This window comes from Xenopus laevis, chromosome 2L (genome assembly GCF_017654675.1).
Source record: "Xenopus laevis strain J_2021 chromosome 2L, Xenopus_laevis_v10.1, whole genome shotgun sequence".
NCBI lineage: Eukaryota > Metazoa > Chordata > Amphibia > Anura > Pipidae > Xenopus > Xenopus laevis.
In genome coordinates, this window is record NC_054373.1 from 8,223,780 (window position 1) to 8,248,612 (window position 24,833).

Below are 24,833 nucleotides of genomic sequence, written 5' to 3' on the forward strand. Positions count from 1 at the left end.
AGCAAACACGGCCAGGAGTATATAATGACTCAGTGTTAGGGGTCAGTCCCACATTCCCACTAAAATTTCCAAGGCAAGACCTGCTTCAGAAGCCTGCAATGGATTACAAGGTTTTCTGCTTGGTGGCCATTGCCCTATTTGTGGGCTCCATCAGCTCAGCCAGTGGAGAGACAAGATCTAGTAAGTGCTTGACTTTGCAATGAGTTATTGGACTACAACTCCCTGCAGTCTGTGCCAGTATTATGTTAAAGAGGGATTTCACCTTCCATTTGACTTTTAGCAACCACTTTTCTAGTATTCATTTTAAAGCCTCAACTGTCTAGTTCTGTGTCTCTGCAGTCTGCAGCCAGAAACTCTTTTTGATTTCCAGGTTCACTGTCTGTATTAACCTAGGTGATAGGAGAAGACGTTCATTTTCAGGATACTTAAATGGCAGAAAATGAATGGAGGGGCTAAAGAGATAAACAACAATACAGCATAATAATTACAATACAAATCTAGTTTTGAGATATGGGAGGCCTTCCTATTGTGGTTATAGTTCTTCCCTAATAATAAATGTGGCTTGAGGTAGGGATGCATCGAATCCAGGATTCAGTTCGGGATTCTGCCTTTTTCAGCAGTATTCGGATTCGGCCGAATCCTTCTGCCAAACTGAAACTGAATCAAAGTTTGCATATGCAAATTAGGGGTGGGAGGGAAATCGCGTGACTTTTTGTGACAAAACAAGGAAGTAAAAAATGTTTTCCCCTTCCATATGCAAATTAGGATTCGGATTCTGTTTGGTATTCGGACGAATCTTTTGCGAAGGATTCAGGGGTTTGGCCGAATCCAAAATAGTGAATTCGGTGCATCCCTAGCTTGAAGTATCACAGTCAGCAGGTAATACTAATTGGTCACAAGAACTTTAAAATAAAACATCTCATTGGTTGTCATGGGTTGAATTTATTGCTTGTTGTTCCCTTGTAGCTGAAGACCAATGCTCCGTGGAACGATTGGCACGTGTGAACTGTGGATATTCAGATATCACACCAGATGAATGCACCAAAGAAGGATGCTGCTTTGACGATACTATTTATGACGCCATATGGTGCTTCTATCCTCGTGGAACGCCTTGTAAATTGTTTTCTTTTCTCTCATTTATTATATTAATTACAAGAGCAGTGGTCGGCCCAAAAATGTGAATGGCAGCATTTCTGGACTGAACTCCGATCTGTGTGTCTGCAAGCAAGCGGCAGCTGCACTTTTCTAGAGGCATGTCCTAGCAATTAGATGGATGTGGTCTGACATCCTTGTGCTCTTGGCTAGCTGAACATGAAACTCTCCAGAACAGGGAAACCTCCGTTGGCTTTCTATAGTTATAATAATTACTATAGTCCCTTGTTTCCCCCAGTTGACTCCCACCTTATTCCCGAGACAACAGTTGCTGCATGGGACAACAAATCTCTGCCTTTAGAATTAAAGTCTTAAGGAGCCTGGGAAATATTTGATAATAGACATGTCACTATGAGATCCTGTTCATTAAGAGCTCCAATAACTTTGTTAACCAGGGTTCTCCCAAAAAATCTGAGACCTCTCCCTATTTTTTGTGACTACATGTAGCAGAGATCAGACGACCCTGCATGCCTTTACTGTAGGTTAAATTTAAGGATAGCCCTAGTGATAGAAGAATGGGAATACTCTCCAATGGTTTCCCATTATTATCAATTAAATATTCCACTTATCTGAATCTGTTGCACTAAAAAAACTTTATCTGTGCTTTGGTGGATTACAACTACATATAAAAACTACTGTCTTCCTATCTGCCAGCTTGTTCCCTATATAACTAATATAAAAAGATACATGATTGGGCAACTCAAACATTTTTGGTGTAATTGCCAAGCCTTCACATCTTCTGGTGCCCCCATAAGAGGTAGTTTTACCAGACCATTTAGTTGAAATCCTATGGCGTATGCCAGTGTCTCCATCAAAGGTAACTCTAGGACGTGGTCTAATATGGGGTATTTGACCTTAAATTGGTATTGTAGTTATTGGGTAAGATATTAATTTATTAGCAGTGACCTTTATAGCACAACCTAATAGGTGACCTTCAACCTATACCGTATTCCATAAAAGTGGAAATATAAGGAGAGAAAGTTCCTTTTTCTTTATCAAGAGACTCCTTGTTTTTGTAAAATAAAGGCAGTCCTTACAGATGCATACATTAATGGTATAAGAAGAAATTTGTTTGGGGAAAAGCTTGCATTTTAGTTAAAAGATCATCTTTATGGCATAACACAGATATCTGTTTTTCTGCAGATTGCTAAAGAAATGGAATTTTCTGAAGAATACAGCTTTTGCCAGTGGAGCAATGCAACTAAGGAGAGATCTTCAATCAAACGTATCCATTACATCACAGATCCTTAAATTATTCCTGATCAGTTTTCCCCCTTGAAAGGAATTTCTTTTTATGTATTTAAATGTGTTGCAGCCAGTTACTTGCATAATAAAACTGCAAATGCAATCATAGACAATTGTTGAAGGGTTATTGGCACAATATTATTTCCTGTTTGAATTGCTATAATGAGAGTATCACTCAGTGAATATGTTATTTTATCATTGCTTTGTTCCCCCAGCTGCTGTGATGGTGTTACTGACTCAGGTTCACTGGATACCTCCTTCTTTGTCACCTTCCATAGTCTGCCTGTTGTATTATAATTCACTTATAGTGATTCACAAACTGTGGGTCTGACCCCCTGGAAAGGCTCAGCCTAAAGATCAGTTAGGGGAAGATTTGGGGTCAATGCCTATTTGCTCTTCTAAATGCACATTGAAGTCTGGCTTGAAAGGCTAGGGCAGGGGTCCCCAAACCTTGTTTACCCATAAGCCACATTCAAATGTAAAAATAGTTGGGGAGCAACACAAGCATGAAAAAAATTCCTTGGTTTTACCAAATAAGGGATGCGATTAGCTATTTGGTAGCCCCATGTGGACTGGTAGCCTACAGGAGGTTCTTTTGACATTGCACATGGTTTTTTGCAACTTGCCTCCAAGACAGGAATTAAAAAATAAGCACCTGCTTTGGGGCCACTGGAAGCAACATCCAAGGGGTTGGTGAGCAACATGTTACTCAAGAGCCATTAGTTGGTTTAACTAGCGTTACATTTGGGGTGAGAACATATTAGCTGTTATCATCATCATCATCATCATTTATTTATATCTGTTATGAGCTAATGGGGCCTTAACAAAGACTCTAAGTAAAATGAGGTCCTTAACTAAAAATCTTCTACAATCTATACCTAAAAGAAACGCAGTAGGGGGGGATGGTTTGCCAAGGGGGCTTATGACATTACTGGGGGATTTGGCCAAACAGAAGTAGCAGAAGATTGAATTTAGCAGCTTTAGTATTAATAAGAACAACATTGTCCTACAATAAGGGAATGGAATGTATAAGACAAAGTGGGGATCTATATTTAAGCCTGTATTAGCATTGCATATTGGGAAGCCAAAAATTCTGTATCAATATTGATATAACAATGTAAGCTGCATCTGAGTTAATAGCAAACTAAATTATACAAATTGTAATCATTTCGTTATCTCCACAAATACACATGCTATTAAACATGAGATTAAGGGCCCGGAGCCTTTTTCCTCAGAATTCTACCCTAATTGCACCTATCAAAATAATAATAAATAATGTCCTATCATATATGCTTGAGAGCTTTATGAGATTTATATGAGAACTTGCACCATTTAAATGTCCCTCGGAATCAGATATGAGGCCCTGAGCTCACAAACAAACCAAGTCACCCAAACATGCTGGGTCACATCAGCCAATGAATAGCTTAACGTCAACAATTTTAAAGGAAAATAATATATATGAAAATAACCCATTTTCATAAGACTATCTGTCAAATGAAATCTTCTTATAGAAGACATGTTTCTTCTTTAAAGGATAAGGAAAGGTCCAATCGCTCACTTCAGAGGAGGGCCTTTCCTTCTCCTTTAATTTGACTTCTAATGACAAGAAGTCACTATGATCACAAAGAGCAGATAAGGGGGTAAGATAGTTTCATTACTGGTATGTTGTGTCAATTAGTGAACCCGGGTCTCTTAAGGGTATTGGCACATGGGGCGTTTTCTCACCCACTTTAAATCTGAGGTAATTTTCTATTCAGGAGCACATCTGTCCCTAGCCTGGCTGTACTCTACACCTCATCCAAAAAAAAATGTGTAAATTGCACACCCATTGCAACCTGCACTCCATAACTAGAACAAGTTAGGGGTGGGGGGAAATCCCATCTCCCACCATCCATACTCAAAACCTTCTACAGAGGGACTATCGAGAGCATCCTGAGCAGCTGTATCACTGTCTGGGCTGGGAACTTCACTGTCATGGAGCGCAAGACCCTACAGAGGATAGTGAAAACAGCAGAGGTGTTGCTCTACCTTCCATCATGGACATTTACACCACTCGCTGCATCTGTAAAGCCACCAGTATTGTGTCTGATCCAACACACCCCTCACACTCACTGTTCACACTCCTGCCATCTGGAAAAAGGTACCGAAGCATTAGGGCCCTCACTACCAGACTGTGAAACAGTTTCTCCCCCCGAGCCATAAGGCTCCTGAATACTCAGGGACCGGACAGATCTCTCTCACACTCCATCTAACCTTATTGTATTAATAAGGAACTTTGTTTCCTTTCACTGTGTACTGTACAAACGTATATGGATGAAATGACAATAAACTCACTCTTGACTGTTGACTTGACTGTTGACTTGATGGGGCAAATGCAGGTTTCTGTGCTTTGTTCTGTATTATTACGATGTTATGCACTTTGCACCCTGCCCTGCACATAATAAATGACTCCTTTAGTGTTGGGTCTATCTTATCTGAATAACATAAGGAAAAACTCCTAAACTGATGAGTACAGTTGTGTATGTATGTATGTGTGTATAACTTTATTTGAAAAGGAGCCACAACTCTGTATAATGTATAAAAGTACAGTATATATATATATAAAGGTGAACACGGGGAAGACAACTCACACAATGAATATACACAGAGCTCATATCAGGACAAAGAGCTTAAGTAAGAAATACAGTGGGAAAGAGGTCCCTGCCCCATAGAGCTTACAGTCTAATTGGATGAAAGGCTAACATACAGGCACAAATTGGAGATAAAAAAGCACTCAAGGTAAGGCATAGTCAGTAGGCACAGGACTAGGCTAATGTTCTAGAGATTGAAAGAGAATTCCTTACGGAGAATTCAGGGATGGAATTTCAGAGGAAAGGAGCAGCAAGATAGAAGGGTTTGAGATGAGCGTTGGCAGTGGATGTTTAATTACACAGTGCCAGGACCTCCCCCAGTAAAAATCATAAGAGGGGCCCAGCATGCAGAGCAACCCCTATCCAGTCCTACCGACTCCTGCCACTTGCTTGCTGCACATTTTTAGGTAGCAAAGTGGCTTTTCAGGTTGAATCTCTATCCGGAACCCCCGTGGTCCAGACCCCCTTCCCCTGCCCCCCCCCAATGACCAAGGGATCTGCTTCCTCTATATTTACACAAGCGAGTGAGTATATAACCTATCCCAGGTGAGACTAGCAGTGTCAATTATACAATTGTTATAGAGGGTTTTGCTCTACATCTAGTTGCAGAGACCACTTTATATATTAGACAAAAATAAACATAAAGGAGACTGGTATGCAAGTACACAGGCATTTTTTATCTAATATATACACTTTCAGCCATGGGTCCAGTTGAGGGTGTTGTATTGAGAGAAAGGGATGGCACAATAGTGCAGGACCCTCTATAACAATTATATTAACCGTGTATTCACTGACCTCTTATATTGACTGGGGATGTGTTTCTTTCAAGAAAATAAAATATAAAAAAATCCATTCACCTTTTCATAAATAAGAAAAAAATCCAGTATACAAATGTGGGATCCCTTACCCATTATTCATTAAGCTCCAACTTAAGGGAAGGCCATATTCCATACACTCCATTTTATGAAAATTATAAAAAAAAATGTAAAAATGTTTTCCTTTTTCTCTGTAATAACAAAACTGTGCCTTGTACTTGCATAACAAACAACTGCACTTTATCACAATGTTTTAGTTATTTGTAATTTCAAGGAATAATAGAGACTGAGTTCCTCCCAGACCTTATCTGAAAGCAAATAATTGTGAGGATATCCAACTTAAGGGAAGGCCATATTCCATAGACTCCATTTTATGCAAATTATTAATTTTTTTTAAAACTATTTCCTTTTTCTCTGTAATGATAAAACTGTGCCTTGTACTTTAATAACAAACAACTGCACTTTATCACAATGTTCTAGTCATTTGCAATTTCAAGGAATAATAGAGACTGAGTTCCTCCCAGACCTTATCTGAAAGCAAATATTGTGAGGATATATAATAACTCCCTTAATCATCCCTTCCCTTCAAATGCTACTTAGTGCAGAGCCCAGAGACCTACCTACCATGGATTACAAACTGGTTTCTTTGTTGGTGCTGATATTGGCAGTTGGAATCACCAATACAGTTGAGCTTAGTAAGTACATGTGCTGGGGTATTTTCTATAAACAGCACCAAATAGAGATACTAGCAGGTATATTTATCAAGGGTCCAATTTCAAATTGAAAAAACTTTGTACACAAAAAGAAAGACCAACCGAAATTTAGTCAAAGTTTTTTTGGGTCAGTTTTCCATCGAATGGGTCTATAACTGGCCCGAATTTGAATCGTTCAATTCGAAGGAATATCGAATTTGATCGAATTCGATTCAAAGTTTTTCCCCCAAAAAAATAAAATTTTTGAAAGTCCACCAATTGACTTCAAATAGGTTCTAGGAGGTCCCCCATAGGCTAAAACAGCAATTTGGCAGGTCTTATATGGCGAATGGTCGGAGACAGTACTTGATAAATTTCGATATTCAAATTTTTTGCAAATTCTAATCGAATTTGGACTATTCCCTAGTCGAAGTCACAAAAATATTTTAAAATTCAAAATTTTTCAATTCGAAAATTCACCTCGACCTTTGATAAATCTGTCCCTACGTGTCTTTCCTATGTGGGATTTTTTTGGACCCGGAACCATATTGTTGTAGAGCAGGCATTCAAAGAGCAGTCTTCCCAATGGACATGTGAAAATTCAAAAAGTTTTTGGGTACACATGGAGGTAGCCTTCCGTGTTTTGTATTTCACAAGCAGGCCTAATAATCAAAATGAGCCTATAATTAAGTGTTTGTAAAATATGAAATGCGTAAGGCTACCTCCATGTGTACCAATAAACATTTAGAATATTCACATGTCTGTTGGGAAGACTGCTCTTTGAGTGCCTGCTCTACAACAATACGGTTCTGATCCTCTCCCCTTTGGGACCCTAATCTTTTTTTCTCTATATTATTTTAGAATTCTCATAAATTTTCATATAGTGGCCTCACATCAGGTGCTTAGCTTTGAATTCCAGGCTTGGAGGCCTTTTTGGAAGTTTTGGTTGCATTAAAACCATATGTACTACCAAACAGAGCCTCCTACGGGCTGCTAGTCCATATAGGAGTTACCAAAAAACCAATCACATCCCTTATTTGGCACCCCAGGAACATTTTTCATGCTTGTGTTGCTCCCCAATTCCTGCTGTAAAGGTTAAGAGTAGATTACAGCAGACCACCTACCTGATTTCTAAAAATGTGCATTTTCTTAAAGTGGAATATTGGTGCAAGTATGGGATCCATTAACTGGAAACCTGTTATCCAGAAATCTCCCAAATACGGAAAGGCCGACTACATGTTATCCAAATAATCCAATTTTTTTAAAAATGATTTCCCTTTTCTCTGTAATAATAAAACAGTAGCTTGTACTCGATCTCATCTAAGATGTAATTAATCCTTATTGGAGGCAAACACAGCCTATTGGGTTTATTTAATGTTTATATGATTTTCTAGTAGATATTAAGTTATGAAGATCCAAATTACATAAAGATATGTCAACCAGAAACCCCAAGATCCAGAGCATTTTGGATAACAGGTCCCATACTTGTATTTACATGGACTGACACACTTTTGTATCAGAATTCTGAAGGTGCAGAAGAAGCTCTTGCTGGTGTATTTACTGCTGCACAATTTGTGTTTAGGGATCTTGATGTAACCAGTGACTGATACCCTGTTGTTCTCTGTTTTGGCACATGATTAATGAACAAAAAAAAAGGAATCATATGCATTCGCCACAAGTAATGATGGCTGCCTTGCACAATTGAATAACAAAATATAAAGTGGGATCATCTACAGAGATTTCCTAAAGATTTCCAGCTTAGCTTGTGTTCAAAGGAGAGGAATAATAACACTGCCATAGGGGGCTGTTCCTGCTGGATTGTGCTTAGTACAGGGAATACCTATGCTGCCATAGTTTTATGGGATCTCTCTGTACAGACTATGAGCAAACTTAGGGACTGTTCCTGCTGAATTGTGCTTAATACAGAGGAATACCTATGCTGCCATAGTTTTATGGGATCTCTCTGTACAGACTATGAGCAAACTTAGGGGCTGTTCCTGCTGAATTGTGCTTAGTACAGGGAATACCTATGCTGCCATAGTTTTATGGGATCTCTCTGTACAGACTATGAGCAAACTTAGGGGGCTGTTCCTGCTGAATTGTGCTTCGTAAAGGGGAATACCTATGCTGGAGTCTCTCTGCAAACACCAAGAACACTATAGCTTCAGTTAATACAACACTGGATACAGTTCATGTTCATTAATTTGGGAGTGAGCCTACATTCAATTCATCATCAGATACGTAACCATTATGTCTTATTTGCATTGTGACTCATTGTTTTAGGTTATAGAGGTTGAATCCTAACTGTACTGTAACAAGGTATTTTATCTCTACCCCCAGCTGCTGCTAAATGTAAAACTGAACCTAAATCACGGATTAACTGTGGCTTTGGTGGCATAACCCGAGCTGAGTGCAACAACAAAGGCTGCTGTTTTGACTCCAGCATTGTCGGTACGATCTGGTGCTTCTATCCCAAGCCGGAGGAAGGTAATGGGATCATAATGTTTCCAAAATGGGACAATGGTGTGGAACAAGGGCACTCATATGTATGTATGGAGGTGTATCTTTAGCCATTAACATTGTATCTCTCTGTACAGGTTATTGTGCTCAGTACAGGGGAATATTAATACTGCTTTTTATGGTATCTCTATGTACAGACGATGAGCAAACTTAGGGGCTGTTCCTGCTGAATTGTGCTTAGTACAGGGAATACCTATGCTGCCATAGTTTTATGGGATCTCTCTGTACAGACTATGAGCAAACTTAGGGGCTGTTCCTGCTGAATTGTGCTTACTACAGGGAAATACCTATGCTGCCATAGTTTTATGGGATCTCTCTGTACAGACTATGAGCAAACTTAGGGGTTGTTCCTGCTGAATTGTGCTTAGTACAGAGGAATACCTATGCTGCCATAGTTTTAGGGAATCACTCTGTATAGACTATGAGCAAACTTAAGGGGCTGTTCCTGCTGAATTGTGCTTAGTACAGAGGAATACCTATGCTGCCATAGTTTTAGGGAATCACTCTGTATAGACTATGAGCAAACTTAAGGGGCTGTTCCTGCTGAATTGTGCTTAGTACAGGGGAATACCTATGCTGGAGTCTCTCTGCACACAATATGAACATTAGAGCTTCAGTTAATACAACACTGGATACAGTTCATGTTCATTAATTTGGGAGTGAGCCTACATTCAAATCATCATTAGATACATAACCATTATGTCTTATTATTGTGACTCATTGTTTTAGTTTAAAGAGGTTGAATCCTAACTGTACTGTAACAAGGTATTTTGTCTCTACCCCCAGCTGCTGCTAAATGTAAAATTGAACCTAAATCACGGATTAACTGCGGCTTCGGTGGCATAACCCGAGCCGAGTGCAACAACAAAGGCTGCTGTTTTGACTCCAGCATTGTCGGAACGATCTGGTGCTTCTATCCCAAGCCGGAGGAAGGTAATGGGATCATAATGTTTCCAAAATGTGACTATGGGGTGTAACAAGGGCACTCATATGATGTATGAAGGTGTATCTTTAGACATAGACATTGTATCTCTCTGTACAGGCTATGAGCAAACATAGGGGGCTGTTCCTGCTAAATTGTGCTTAGTGCAGGGGAATATATATATATATATATATATATATATATATATATATATATACTGTATATATATATATATATATATATATATATATATATATATATATATATATATATATATATATATATATATATATTTATAAATAAACAAAGAGTCTGCACTCCTAGGTCTTGTGAAGAAAAAATGAATTTAATCAACGTTTCGGCTCTTAAACGTGAGCCGTCTTCAGGAATATGTTTAAGAGCCGAAACGTTGATTAAATTCATTTTTTTCTTCACAAGACCTAGGAGTGCAGACTCTTTTTGTTTATTTATATGCATGCTTTCATGTTCCAGCACCTAGGCTGTAATTGGGTATTCTGAGTGCACCGATTAATTTTGTTTTATATATATACTGTATATATATATATATATATATATATATATATATATATATATATATATATATATATTATATACTGCCATAGTTTTATGGGATCTCTCTGTACAGACTATGAGCAAATTTAGGGGCTGCTCCTGCTGAATTGTGCTTAGTACAGTAGAATGTCTATGCTGCCATAGTATAATGGTATCTTTGTAAATGCTATGAGCAAACTTTGGGGTTGTTCCTGCTGAATTGTGCTTAGTACAGGGAACTGGCACTTATTTGACAGTGTAACAAACTGTAACCTACAGCTCTTTAATACCACTCCGAATTGTGTCTGTCTGTTACCCTCCCATTTAGAGTGTAAGCCCTATGTGGTAGGGACCTCCAGCCTTTTGTCTACTTGACACTGAGCACGTAATCTATATTGTAATTATATTTTATAATTACGTGAATTTTATTTTTAATAATGCACTTATTGTTACTTTTTATTTGAATGACCCCTTGTTTGTTACTTCTAATTTATTGTTTTGCTGTAGAGTGCTTTGCCCTCAAGGAGCGCTATACAAATAAAAATATACATACATACATACATATATAGTACAGAGGAATACCTGTGCTGCCATATTTTTATGGGATCTCTCTGTACAAACAATGAGCAAACTTAGGGGGCTGTTCCTGCTGAATTGTGCTTAGTACAGGGAATACCTGTGCTGCCATATTTTTATGGGATCTCTCTGTACAAACAATGAGCAAACTTAGGGGCTGTTCCTGCTGAATTGTGCTTAGTACAGGGAATACCTATGCTGCCATAGTTTTATGGGATCTCTCTGTACAGACTATGAGCAAACTTAGGGGGCTCTTCCTGCTGAATTGTGCTTAGTAAATGGCATACCTTTGCTGCTGTAGTTTTATGGCATCTCTCTGTACTAACTATAAGCAATTTTATAGGGCTGTTCCTGCTTAATTGTGCTTAGTACAGGGGAATACCTATGCTGCCTTTTTTATGGTATATCTATGTACAGGCTATGAGCAAAGTAAGGAGGCTGTTCCTGCTGAATTGTGCTTAGTACAGGGAATACCTATGCTGGAGTCTCTCTGCACACTATGAACACTAGAGCTTCAGTTATTGAGCACTGGATACAGTTCATGTTCATTAACCTAGGAGTGTGACGATATTCAATCTATCATCAGATACGTAGCATTACATCTAATTATGCATTGTGACTCATTGTTTTAGGTTACAGAAGTTGAATCCTAGCTGTACTGTAACAAGATATTTGTCTCTACCCCCATTAGTTGCTAAATGTAAAATTGAACCTAAATCACGAATTAACTGCGGCTTTGGTGGCATATCCCCCGTCGAGTGCAACAACAAAGGCTGCTGTTTTGACTCCAGCATTGTCGGTACGATCTGGTGCTTCTATCCCAAGCCGGAGGAAGGTAATGGGATCATAATGTTTCCAAAATGGGACTATGGCAGGGATCCCCAACCTTAAGAACCCGTGAGCAACATTCAGAAGTAAAAGGAGTTTGGGGAGCAACAGTAGCATGAAAAATGTTCCTGGGTGCCAAAATAAGGGATGTGATTGGCCATTTAGTAGCCCTTATGAGGATTGTGAACCTATATTGAGACTCTGTTTGGCAGTGCACCTGGTTTTTATGCAACCAGAACTTGTCCAGAACTTGTCTCCAAGCCTGGTTCTACTGAATTCAGACATATTCGATCGAAAACAGGCCTATTCGATCATTTTTGAATTTCAAATATTTTTCAATTCAAAATTCGACCCTTGATAAATATGCCCCTAGAGCTTCAGTTAAAACAACATTGGATACAGTTCATGTATATTAATGTATTATTACTATTTGAGTGAGCCTATATTCAATTAATCATCAGATACATAACCATTACATCTTATTATGCATTGTGACTCATTGTTATAGTTAAAATAACTTGAATCCTAACTGTACTGTAACAAGGTATTTTGTCTCTATTTCCAGCAGTTGCTAAATGTAAAATTGAACCTAAATCACGAATTAACTGCGGCTTCGGTGGCATAACCCGAGCTGAGTGCAACAACAAAGGCTGCTGTTTTGACTCCAGCATTGTCGGTACGATCTGGTGCTTCTATCCCAAGCCGGAGGAAGGTAATGGGATCATAATGTTTCCAAAATGGGACAATGGTGTGGAACAAGGGCACTCATATGTATGTATGGAGGTGTATCTTTAGCCATTAACATTGTATCTCTCTGTACAGGCTATTGTGCTCAGTACAGGGGAATATTAATGCTGCTTTTTATGGTATCTCTATGTACAGGCTATGAGCAAACTTAGGGGCTGTTCCTGCTGAATTGTGCTTAGTACAGGGAATACCTATGCTGTCATAGTTTTATGGGATCTCTCTGTACAGACTATGAGCAAACTTAGGGGCTGTTCCTGCTGAATTGTGCTTACTACAGGGAAATACCTATGCTGCCATAGTTTTAGGGAATCACTCTGTATAGACTATGAGCAAACTTAAGGGGCTGTTCCTGCTGAATTGTGCTTAGTACAGGGGAATACCTATGCTGGAGCCTCTCTGCACACAATATGAACACTAGAGCTTCAGTTAATACAACACTGGATACAGTTCATGTTCATTAATTTGGGAGTGAGCCTACATTCAAATCATCATCAGATACATAACCATTATGTCTTATTATTGTGACTCATTGTTTTAGTTTAAAGAGGTTGAATCCTAACTGTACTGTAACAAGGTATTTTATCTCTACCCCCAGCTGCTGCTAAATGTAAAATTGAACCTAAATCACGAATTAACTGCGGCTTCGGTGGCATAACCCGAGCTGAGTGCAACAACAAAGGCTGCTGTTTTGACTCCAGCATTGTCGGTACGATCTGGTGCTTCTATCCCAAGCCGGAGGAAGGTAATGGGATCATAATGTTTCCAAAATAGGCTATGGTGTGGAACAAGGGCACTCATATGATGTATATAGGTGTATCTTTAGATATTGACATTGTATCTCTCTGTACAGACTATGAGCAAACTTAGTGGGCTGGTCCTGCTGAATTGTGCTTAGTACAGGGGAAATTTTTCTTTAAGTTCTTGCATTCTTATTCAACAAAGCTAAATAAATAGCATACCAAATAAACATTCATATATATATACCCACACACATGTAGCGTAAACTTGTTTGCATAACTTATAGAATAATGTGATTTACATTATACAGTGGTATTCTGTATATAAATACTCAAATTGTGGTTCTTTCCGTCTTCAAAACAAGTGGCACAGTCTGACTGACTGCCACACTAATCATAACAAAACAAAACACAAATCAAAGCTCTGACTCCAGGAAGGCAAAAGATTTGGCTACACACCTAAAACCGTATGAGCCCTTTCAGAAAAATAGAAAACAGCAACAATTTCTGGGGGTGAAAAGAATTAGCTCAACTACAGAGACATCAGAATTAGCAAGTGACTCACCGTGGGTCAAACTGAATGCCCCTCCATAGACCCTTCCACCTTGCTTCATCCATCCTTTCTCTCTCCAAAGAACGTATCTTTCCGAGCTCCCCCAGGATCATCTCCACCACCACTGGACAGGGGAGGACTTCACGTCTTAGAGAAACCTTGCACTGTGCATTCCAGGTGTAAAAGCGGACAACAGAGCTGACTAAGAAAAGAGTGCCCAAATCATAACCCCGTGTTGCTTGAATGTCCCATAGGCACACTCCTGGTAACTACAACCAGAGAGGCAAGGAATGCCCAAGGCAGCAGAGACTTGTTTGTAGACATCTATGTTAAAGGGGCACTGAAGCAAGAAGTGGTCCATTGTTTCCACTTCCCCAGAACATTCCTCCCGTGGGCAATCACGGTAATCAGTGCATCTGTATTTCTGATTGTCATTAACATAGAGCCAAGGAAGGAGCGCCAGACGACATCCCTAAACTTCGGGGGTACCCTTGGGGATTTGACTAAAGAGAGCCCTGATCCCAACACTTCTTCTGGACAGTCCTTCAGGGCCAGTAGTACATGAAAGTAGGAACCCAAGACTCTCCCATTGATCTCCCTTCTGGGAGAAGCCCTGATCTCCCCAACAGACACACACCACCGCCTCATCACCTTCAGACTCACTACAACATAAGGCGGGAGAGCACCATGGGGAGCATGCACACTCTTTACCAAGCCGCCTCTCTGCCACCACTCAAGATAAGGAAAGACCCAAACTCTGAAGATTTCCACCCACAAAGGAGCTTTCTCCAAAAGGAGGTTGTTGTAGTTGTACTTAATAAAGGAGTGTTCAGAGGGCTGGCCTTAAATAGGGCAGAGTCAGCCCTGATTTGCTGACTGCAACCAATCAGGCTGCTGCTGGGTTGGGGTTGCAAAGGCCAGGTGATATATAGTGAGCAACCCTGCAGGCTGCTCACCTGGCTCAGTGGTCAAGACACTGAACCAGAAACCCAAAGGTCCCTGTTTCAAATCCCAGCAGAATCTGGCACCAGGAGACATAGGAACATCTGCTAATGCATCACTCGCCACCACAAAAAACTGTGTATCCTACTACTACACGTTCCTCTAAAAAAAGGTGAAACCTGTGCGGTTAGGAAATGGCATATGTGCAGATCTTCTAGACCGGTCTGACTAACCATGCTATTAAAGAAGATGCTATCATAGTCCAGCCGACCTGCGACACCTCAGATTCTGCCTGTTCAGCAGGATGTCCAAGACCATACATCTGCCCATCTCTACCTCAATCACCCGTTTGACTGTTACCCTACTAGTCTTAAAAAGAACAGCCACTCCACTCGGCCACAAGAGACCAGTAGGAAGGACAGTGTGTCCGTTCTTTTTTGGCTCTATGGAGCACCTGTAGATTACATGATCTGGTCTCTTGCAAAACTTAAATCTAAGAGCAAAAAGAAGGCTGCCTCCCTTGCACCTACAGGCTTAACTTTAGCAACATTAATGGTCATGACGCGTATTGGAGGGGGTACAGCCATTAAGAGGGTGATTAAAATGTGGAGGCTTCTGCCCTCCTTTTTGCTTACCTATCATCATCAGAGAATTCTTTGCAGAGATACCGGATGAGAGCTTCTCTTCTTCAGTAGGATCAATATCCTCCTTCAGAGGAAGAGTCAGCATTACAAGAACTTGCCAGCTCCCTACTCAGTCTCCACTCCTTCTCTGCAAGCTCCTGCTCCTCACTCTCTACCCTCTCACCCCAAGATAATGGGGCAAACCTATTTACTGATAGGGGTATTGGGCCTCCCCCATCCTCCTGAAAACTTGGATGGGCACTCTCTGCAGATTCCCCATTACCTTTCTTTCTGTTATATCCACCACTCACAGTCTTACAATCTTTCTTTTTGGCTTCAGCAGCTTTCTGGGGTTCACTCACATTAATCCAATCTCCCAATATGCTTTTAACTATGGATAGAGCCACACTGCTCAGAAGAAAGGGTCTTCTGAACTACCCCTTGGAAGATTGGTACCTGACCACTAGGCCACCCCTTCCCTCTTCCCCTTTCCCACATGGGCTTAAAAGATGTTGAAGGCTGTGGGGTTTTGGGAGGCTGCAGAGTTTTGGGAGGTCAAGATGGAATGTGGGGGATGCTTGGGTCAGGATCAGGCACAACAGGAGTCAACTCAACAACCTGATATTGTGGTGCCTCTGACTCAGGCTCCCACATTTCCATCCTGAACTCCTCATTGATGCTTTGCCACGACATAGGACAGGAACCGTACGCATTGCCAAGCACTCTGCACAAGTTGCATCTTATACTTTTGGGACAGTGTTTGGCAACATGATCTACTCCAAGGCACATGGCTCAGTACATCACAACTGATAATGAAATGCCTGGTGGAGCCACACTTCCAACATTTTCTAGGCTCGCCGGGATAAAAGCAGCAGACTAAATCCTGGCCAATGTATGTGGAGCTGGGGATGTGCTGGGACACAGCATTGCCTACAGTGCACAGGCAGACTTTAGCTTGCCATTCCATATACCCTGTACCTAAAATCCTTTTCCAGCTCCCCTATCACATTCCCACACCTTTTGAGCTAAACCAGGCAAGGGTCCCTCCCACTGCAATCACACCACATTCTTCAGCACCCAGAATCTGGGGGAAAACCCTCCCACACCTGGGAAACTGCATCTGCATCTGCAATTGGTAATTCAGTACTAGCACCCACTCTACAACTTCACTTGCACCCAAAGCACTTGTACTCACACCCACATTCACCTCTTGCACAAACACGTGACCCTTGCACAGCCTGAGCCGAGCCCCCCAACACTTTACCCCCACTCACATTCACAGATGCACCAACAGATTTTGTTTTCTCAGTGCACTCACCAGCCAAAACCTCAGACAGTTGCTCACCAATCTCCTCCTCACTGCAGTCACGCACACTCGCACCACCAGAAACAGAAACATCCAGAATTGTTGAAGTACAAGAGTCTACTTTAGAGTCTTTTGTTTTTTTCGGAATAGCTGCTTTAGTTCTCTTTCTTTGCTGGCATTTAGTCTTGTCCATCTGCACCTCCTGTTGCCCAACAACTGAACCTTTGCACTGAACGTTATCTTTCATGTTGACATCACTGCCAGCTCTGTCCTGCTCCGTATGAGATGCAGTAGGATTGGCTGAAGCATCTGGTTGCTGTGAGAGTTCCCCATTAGCACCAGGGGCCGCATGCTGCGCTGTGTTGTTGTTTGCAGCAGTGTGGTAAAGTACTTCCCTTTCATCCTTTTCCTGCACCAGTTGTTCTGCATTCGTTACAGATGTCACATTTGATGCTGCAGCCACATTAGCATTGGATTTCTTTAAGTACAATACACTAGGTTCCGACTAAACCCTGACATTCTCAGCTGCTGCTGTTGTACCCCCAGTCGTGGGGCTGCCTGAGAGACTCCTAGAGACACGGGCTGATTTTGGGTCAGGGGCAGAGCAGCGAAATCACTTGCCACATAAACAAAGCCACTTACTTCAGGCTGGTATTTCTGTCTCCTTTGCTTCACCTTCTCCTTTGGGTCAATGTCCTTTAATTCCTCAGTGGAAAAGAACATTTTTTTGTGATATCAGAGTGCAAGGAGATTCTGCCGCTCTGATCTTTCTGAGAAGACCTGGTATTCCAGAGGGAGTACCTGTAGGTGTAGCAAAGGGGGTACCAGTGGGGGTACTTGTGGGTGTAGCAGAGGGGGTACCTGTAGGTGTAGCAAAGGGGGTACCAAGGTGCCAGGGCTCCTTGGGGTTGGCTGGAGGGTCCCATAGCTCAGCTGTCACCTGTCGTCACTGGATATCTCCTTGATTGCTATGTTTTTAAGTAAAGCCTTATATTTCTCCTCCTACGAGCACACTTAGGGACTGTTCCTGCTGAATTGTGCTTAGTACAGGGGAATACCTATGCTGCCATAGTTTTATGGGATCTCTCTGTACAGACTATGAGCAAACTTAGGGGACTGTTCCTGCTGAATTGTGCTTAGTACAGGGAATACCTATGCTGCCATAGTTTTATGGGATCTCTTTGTACAGACTATGAGCAAACTTAGGGGCTGTTCCTGCTGAATTGTGCTTAGTACAGATGAATACCTATACTGCCATAGTTTTATGATATCTTTCTGTACAGACTATGAGCAAACTTAGGGGGCTGTTCCTGCAGAATTGTGCTTAGTGCAGGGGAATACCTATGTTGCCATAGTTTTATGGTATCTCTCTATACAAATGACAAGCAAACTTAGGGGGCTGTTCCTGCTGAATTGTGCTTAGTACAGGGGAATACCTATGCTGCCACAGTTTTATGGGATCTCTTTGTACAGACTATGAGCAAACTTAGGGGGCTGTTCCTGCTGAATTGTGCTTAGTACAGGGGAATACCTATGCTGCCACAGTTTCATGGGATCTCTTTGTACAGACTATGAGCAAACTTAGGGGGCTGTTCCTGCTGAATTGTGCTTATTACAGGGAATACCTATGCTGGAGTCTCTCTGCAAACACCAAGAACACTAGAGCTTCAGTTAATACAACACTGGATACAGTTCATGTTTATTAATTTGGGAGTGAGCCTATATTCAATCCATCATCAGATACGTAACCATTACATCTTATTTGCATTGTGACTCATTGTTATAGTTTAAAGAGGTTGAATCCCAACTGTACTGTAACAAGGTATTTTATCTCTACCCCCAGCTGCTGCTAAATGTAAAATTGAACCTAAATCACGAATTAACTGCGGCTTTGGTGGCATAACCCGAGCTGAGTGCAACAACAAAGGCTGCTGTTTTGACTCCAGCATTGTCGGTACGATCTGGTGCTTCTATCCCAAGCCGGAGGAAGGTAATGGGATCATAATGTTTCCAAAATCTGACAATGGTGTTGAACGAGTGCACTCATATGTATGTAGGTGTATCTTTAGACATTGACATTGTATCTCTCTGTACAGACTATGAGCAAACTTAGGGACTGTTCCTGCTGAATTGTGCTTAGTACAGGGGAATACCTATACTGCCATAGTTTTATGGGATCTCTCTGTACAGACGATGAGCAAACTGTCAGGACCTTTGGGTTTCTGGCTCGATACCTTAACCATTTGGCCAGATGAGCAGCCTGTAGGGTTACTCGCTATTTGTTACCTGCCCTCAGCAGCCCAAGCCCAGCTGCAGCCTGATTAGTTGCAATCAGCTAATCAGCTGACTCTACCCTATTTGAGGCCATTACACGGCCTCCCTAGTACTGTGGCAGTGCCCCTAATTAGATGGTTCAAGCTCTTGCCCTTTTCCTTGTTATTCCCCCTTGCCTTGATCTGCCTGTCCTTGTCTATCTTATCTTATCTTGCTTTACCCTACCTTGTTCCTTCCCAGTCTTGACCTTGATCTGACCCTTGCTTCGCCTGTTCTCATTTCCTATTCCACCTTGTACCTTTCCCTGACTTCACCTTGTACTGACCTTGCCTTGCCTGTTCCTGCTTCCTGTCCTGTTCTGCCTTGAACCCTGTCTTATAGCTTCCCTTGTCTCTCTCTCTCTTTCACTCTCCAGTGCTATCCACTCCTCTTGCTATTCTGTCCTCTCCTGCTATCTTGCTTTCCAGTCTCCTTCTGCTCCAGTGTCCTTCTGTATCCTGTCCTCCCACTGTCCTGTCCCCCAAATCTACGTCTGCACCCTCCAGTCTCATTCTCTTGGTCTGCCCCCGATCTACACCCTCATCATCTGTCCAGTCTGGTCCTGACCTTCACCTGCTCTGTCCTGCTTCACTCTGCACCTGTTCCAGTTCGACTATGCACTCGTCTTCCTGTTCTTGCCTTTCCCTTTATGTTCTGTGGACACAGCCAGTCCCTGCCTAAAGGACTTGCCTTCTCCCTTCAGTCTCTGCAGCGCCCCCTACCTAATCCTTGACACAAATTTAGGGGCTGTTCCTGCTGAATTGTGCTTAGTACAGATGAATACCTATTCTGGAGTCTCTCTGCACACAATATGAACACTAGATATTCAGTTAATAGAGCACTGGATACAGTTCATGTCCATTAATTTGGGAGTGAGCCTACATTCAGTCCATCATGCATTGTGACTCATAGTTTAAGTTTAAGAGGTTGAATCTTAGCTGTACTGTAACAAGGTATTTTGTCTCTACCCCCAGCTGCTGCTAAATGTGAAATTAAACCTAAATCACGGATTAACTGTGGCCCCCCTGGCATATCCCTCACTGAGTGCAACAAAAGAGGCTGCTGCTTTGACTCCAGCATTGTCGGTGTGAGCTGGTGCTTCTATCCCAAGCCGGAGGAAGGTAATGGGACTAGTGATGGGCGAATCTGTGCATTTCGCCAAAAAATTTGCGAAATGCATTGAAGCCAATGGGCGTCAAAATAATTTTGGTGCACAACAATTTTGACACAAGCAAAAACGTTTATATGAGCGACTATTTTGTCCAAATGCATTAAAGTTAAGGGGCGTCATAATAATAATTTTGATGTGTGACAATTTTATGCGCAGCAAATTTTTTTTGTTGAGGCAAAGTTTTCGCCGGAGAATCTCCACTGCAAATTTTTTCCACTTGATTCAGTCACCCATCGCTAAATGGGATCATAATGTTTCCAAAATGGGACTATGGTGTGGAACGAGGGCACTCATATGATGTATGAAGGTGTATCTTTATTTATGTATTAGGGATGCACTGAATCCAGGATTCCATTTGGTATTTGATCAGGCTTCAACCTTTTTTTAACAGGATTCGGATTCTGCCAAATCCTTGTGTCTGGCTGAACCGAATCCAAATGTTTAAAACCATATGACTTTTTGTCACAAAACAAACAAATAAAAAAATGTTTAGCTGCGTGGTGGGTTCTTTTTTCCCTTCCAACCCCTTATTTAAATATGCATATTAGGATTTGGTTCAGTATTTGGTAGGATTCCGTGCATCTCTATTATTTATATAGTGCTAATATAAAATCTATAAACAGTATTCTGGCATTTGGTTCTGAATGGGGCGATGCAGTTGTGCTGCTCATAATGCAATTGCGAGCCATTCACCCAAATTAATGCAAATGTGCATGTGCTTCATTGCAAATCAGGCGCAGTTGTGCTGAATATTTTCCAAGTCTGTCTGGTGTAATTTCTAGTGTTTGGTGTGCAAGTGATGTGTGCACCCTATTTTTTTGGGGCAACCAATTGTGGCAATTGATGCGGGTTGCTGAGGGAACCCTGGAGCTACTGCCACCTCTGGACTAAATGGTAGGTCCAAGTTTCCCTTGGTGTCAATAGGTAAAGCAGCATTGTGCTTAGTACAGGGAATACCTATACTGCCATAGTTTTATGGGATCTCTCTGTACAGACTATGAGCAAACTTAGGGACTGTTCCTGCTGAATTGTGCTTAGTACAGGGGAATACCTATGCTGCCATAGTTTTATGGGATCTCTCTGTACAGACTATGAGCAAACTTAGGGGTTGTTCCTGCTGAATTTTGCTTAGTACAGGGAATACCTATGCTGCCATAGTTTTATGGGATCTCTCTGTACAGACTATGAGCAAACTTAGGGGACTGTTCCTGCTGAATTGTGCTTAGTACAGGAAATACCTATGCTGCCATAGTTTTATGGGATCTCTCTGTACAGACTATGAGCAAACTTAGGGGACTGTTCCTGCTGAATTGTGCTTAGTACAGGGAATACCTATGCTGCCATAGTTTTATGGGATCTCTCTGTACAGACTATGAGCAAACTTAGGGGACTGTTCCTGCTGAATTGTGCTTAGTACAGGGGAATACCTATGCTGCCATAGTTTTATGTGCTCTCTTTGATTAGACTATAAGCAAACGTAAGGCCTGTTCCTGCTGAATTGTGCTTAGTACAGAGGAATACCTATGCTGCCACAGTTTTATGGGATCTCTCTGAGCAAACTTAGGGGCTGTTCCTGCTGAATTGTGCTTAGTACAAGGGAATACCGATGCTGGAGTCTCTCTGCACACAATATGAACACTAGAGCTTCAGTTAATACAACACTGGATACAGTTCATGTTCATTAATTTGGGAGTGAGCCTATATTCAATCCATCATCGGATATGTAACCATTACATCTTATTATGCATTGTGACTCATTGTTTTAGAAGAGGTTGAATCCTAACTGTACTGTAACAAGGTATTTTGTCTCTACCCCCAGCTGCTGCTAAATGTAAAATTGAACCTAAATCACGAATTAACTGTGGCCCCCCTGGCATATCCCTCGCTGAGTGCAACAAAAGAGGCTGCTGCTTTGACTCCAGCATTGTCGGTGTGAGCTGGTGCTTCTATCCCAAGCCGGAGGAAGGTAATGGGACTAGTGATGGGCGAATCTGTGCGTTTTGCTGAAAAATTTTCGTAAAACATATTGAAGTCAATGGTCGTCAGAATAATATTGATGCGCAACAATTTTGACACAAGCAAAAATGTTTATACAAGTGACTATTTTGTCCAAATGCATTAAAGTCAAGGGCTGTCATAATAATAATTTTGACACACGAAGATTTTATGCATTGCAAATTTTTTCAAAGCAACGTTTTCAACGGTGAATCTTCACAAATTGTTTTACTTGTGGCGAAATGCAGAAATTTGCTGTGAGTTTATGCCTGGCGAAATTCAATCGCTTAATAGGACCATGATGTTTCCAAAATGGCACTATGGTGTAGAACGAGGGCACTCATATGATGTATGAAGGTGTATATTTATTAGGGCTGCACCGAATCCAGGATTCTGGTTGGTATTTGATCAGGATTCAACCTTATTTTAGCAGGATTCGGATTCTCCCAAGTCCTTGTGCCTGGCTGAACCGTATCCAAATCTTTAAAATCATCACAAAACAAACAAATAAAAAAATGTTTAGCTGCGCGGTGGGTTTTTTATCCCTTCCAGCCCCTTATTTAAATATGCAAATTAGGATTTGGTTCAGTATTTGGTAGGATTCCGTGCATCTCTATTATTTATATAGTGCTGATATAAAATCTATAAACAGTATTCTGGCATTTGGTTCTGAATGGGGCGATGCAGTTGTGCTGCTCATAATGCAATTGCGAGCCATTCACCCAAATTAATGCAAATGTGCATGTGCTTCATTGCAAATCAGGCGCAGTTGAGTTTAATATTTTCCAAGTCTGTCTGGTGTCATTTCTAGTGTTCGGTGTGCAAGTGATGTGTGCGCCGTATTTTTTTGGTGCAACTAATTGTGGCAATTAATGCGGGGTGCTGAGGGAACCCTGGAGCTACTGCCACCTCTGGACCAAATGTAGGTCCACGTTTCCCTCAGTGTCAATGGGTAAAGCAGCACTTAATTTACAGTGGAAGGTAGGAAGAATTGATCGGCACTGAGCAGAACTATATGGAAGTGCAAGGAGCATGAGCCCTATAGTCTCTTGTATCTATCATGTATTATTTATATTCTCAATTCATTTCTTTTTCACTTTTCAGGTTGCTTTTTTAGAAAATGATCATTGGCATCTGCCCCCAGCAAATTCTGCACCTCTCTACAAGCTTCAGCATCATTTTCTTTGTTAAACAAAGCAGGAATTAAACCAACAGCCCATGGATCCGAAAAGGTCCCCTTGTATGGAAATCCCCCATTTACGTTTCCATTACAACCCCTGTCATTGTCAATTTACTGTTTATTAAAACAAAAATGTCCCCCAGTCTGATGCCCTGTCATTGTATCCTTCCCTCTCTCTGTTGCCGGTCTACGACTGGCACAATAGAATATTCTGTTACTTTAGCAGAAATGTTTTAAAAATGATTATATTTCAAGTAAATTCTAATTTGTAATTTTTGGGAAAATAACTTGTTTGTTAATGAAAAGGAACGGGAAGAAAAATGTAGGTGCCTATGGAGCAGAAGGCAGGAATAAATGCTAAAGGGCACTGGCACCAAGGAACAAATCATCGAGTTACTAGTGATGAGCAAATCAGTCCCGTTTCACTTTTATCATCGAAACGGTGAAAAATTTGTGAAATGCATTGAAATCAATGGGCATCAAATTTTTTTTAATATGCAATATTTTTTCTTGCACCAAATGCATTAAAGTCAATGGGCATTTTTATGGAGGCTTTTTTGTCCAAATGCATTAAAGTCAATGGGCGTTTTTTCTTACGGCAGCTTTTTTGTGCAAATATTTTAAAGTCAATGGGCGTTTTTTCTTATTGCTGCTTTTTGTCAAATGCTTTAAAGTCAAAGGGCGTTTTTTTTGTTTTGCTGCTTTTTGTCTAATGTGTTATAGTCAATGGGCTTTTCTCTTATGGCAGCTTTTTTTGTCCAAATGCATTAAAGTCAATGGGCGTTTTTTCTTATGGCAGTTTTTTTTGTCCAAATGCATTAAAGTCAATGGGCGTTTTTTCTTATGGTGACATTTTTGTCTCTGCGACTATTTTGTTGCAGCTAATTTTTGCTGCAGTGTCGCAAAACAGATTTGCAGACGGCAAAATGCAGAATTTCACCACAAATCCCAAAAAAAAATTTGCTCATCACTATAAAATTGCAGAAACAGCAGAATTCATTTATATGACAAACAAAGCAAACCCTTAGATGATTCAGAGAACTTTTTAGAACGGTTTAGACTTTAGAAGGAATGCACAGTCATACATAGTAACATAGTAAGTTAGGTTTATAACAAAGAGGGATAACCTAGCTCGTTATCCAAAACTCACTTCCCAGAGAGGTAGAGGTGTAGATTACTTTGTTGAGATTATTAGGAAATTAGAGGAAAGATAGTAACCCCCCACTCTCCAACACCATCCAATGCTTATTTGCTTGTCACTGACAAAGTGCTATGTGCCATAAATGTCAAAATAAATAAATGAATAAACTACTAAATTGATTGTGTGTCCTTAT

The 24,833-nt window shown here is 41.0% G+C and overlaps 2 protein-coding genes across 3 annotated transcripts; both read left to right on the plus strand.

Moving 5' to 3' along the window:
- The first annotated feature begins 38 nt into the window (after positions 1–38).
- Positions 39–2,505, plus strand: LOC121399803 (putative gastrointestinal growth factor xP1). Its single transcript, XM_041581454.1, has 3 exons — positions 39–180; positions 967–1,113; positions 2,296–2,505. Exons 1-3 carry the CDS (start codon positions 99–101, stop codon positions 2,301–2,303), a joined length of 237 nt encoding a protein of 78 aa, XP_041437388.1. The 5' UTR covers positions 39–98; the 3' UTR covers positions 2,304–2,505.
- Positions 2,506–6,457: 3,952 nt separating this feature from the next.
- On the plus strand, positions 6,458–24,007 carry LOC121399801 (putative gastrointestinal growth factor xP4). 2 transcript variants are annotated; one of them, XM_041581451.1, is made up of 10 exons: positions 6,458–6,537; positions 8,875–9,021; positions 9,841–9,987; positions 11,796–11,939; positions 12,501–12,644; positions 13,275–13,421; positions 18,684–18,830; positions 20,128–20,274; positions 22,144–22,290; positions 23,424–24,007. In XM_041581451.1, exons 1-10 carry the CDS (start codon positions 6,468–6,470, stop codon positions 23,441–23,443), a joined length of 1,260 nt encoding a protein of 419 aa, XP_041437385.1. In that variant the 5' UTR covers positions 6,458–6,467; the 3' UTR covers positions 23,444–24,007. The 2 variants fall into 2 exon arrangements, with proteins under 2 accessions (XP_041437385.1, XP_041437386.1); XM_041581452.1 differs by lacking the exon at positions 20,128–20,274.
- Positions 24,008–24,833: the final 826 nt, after the last annotated feature.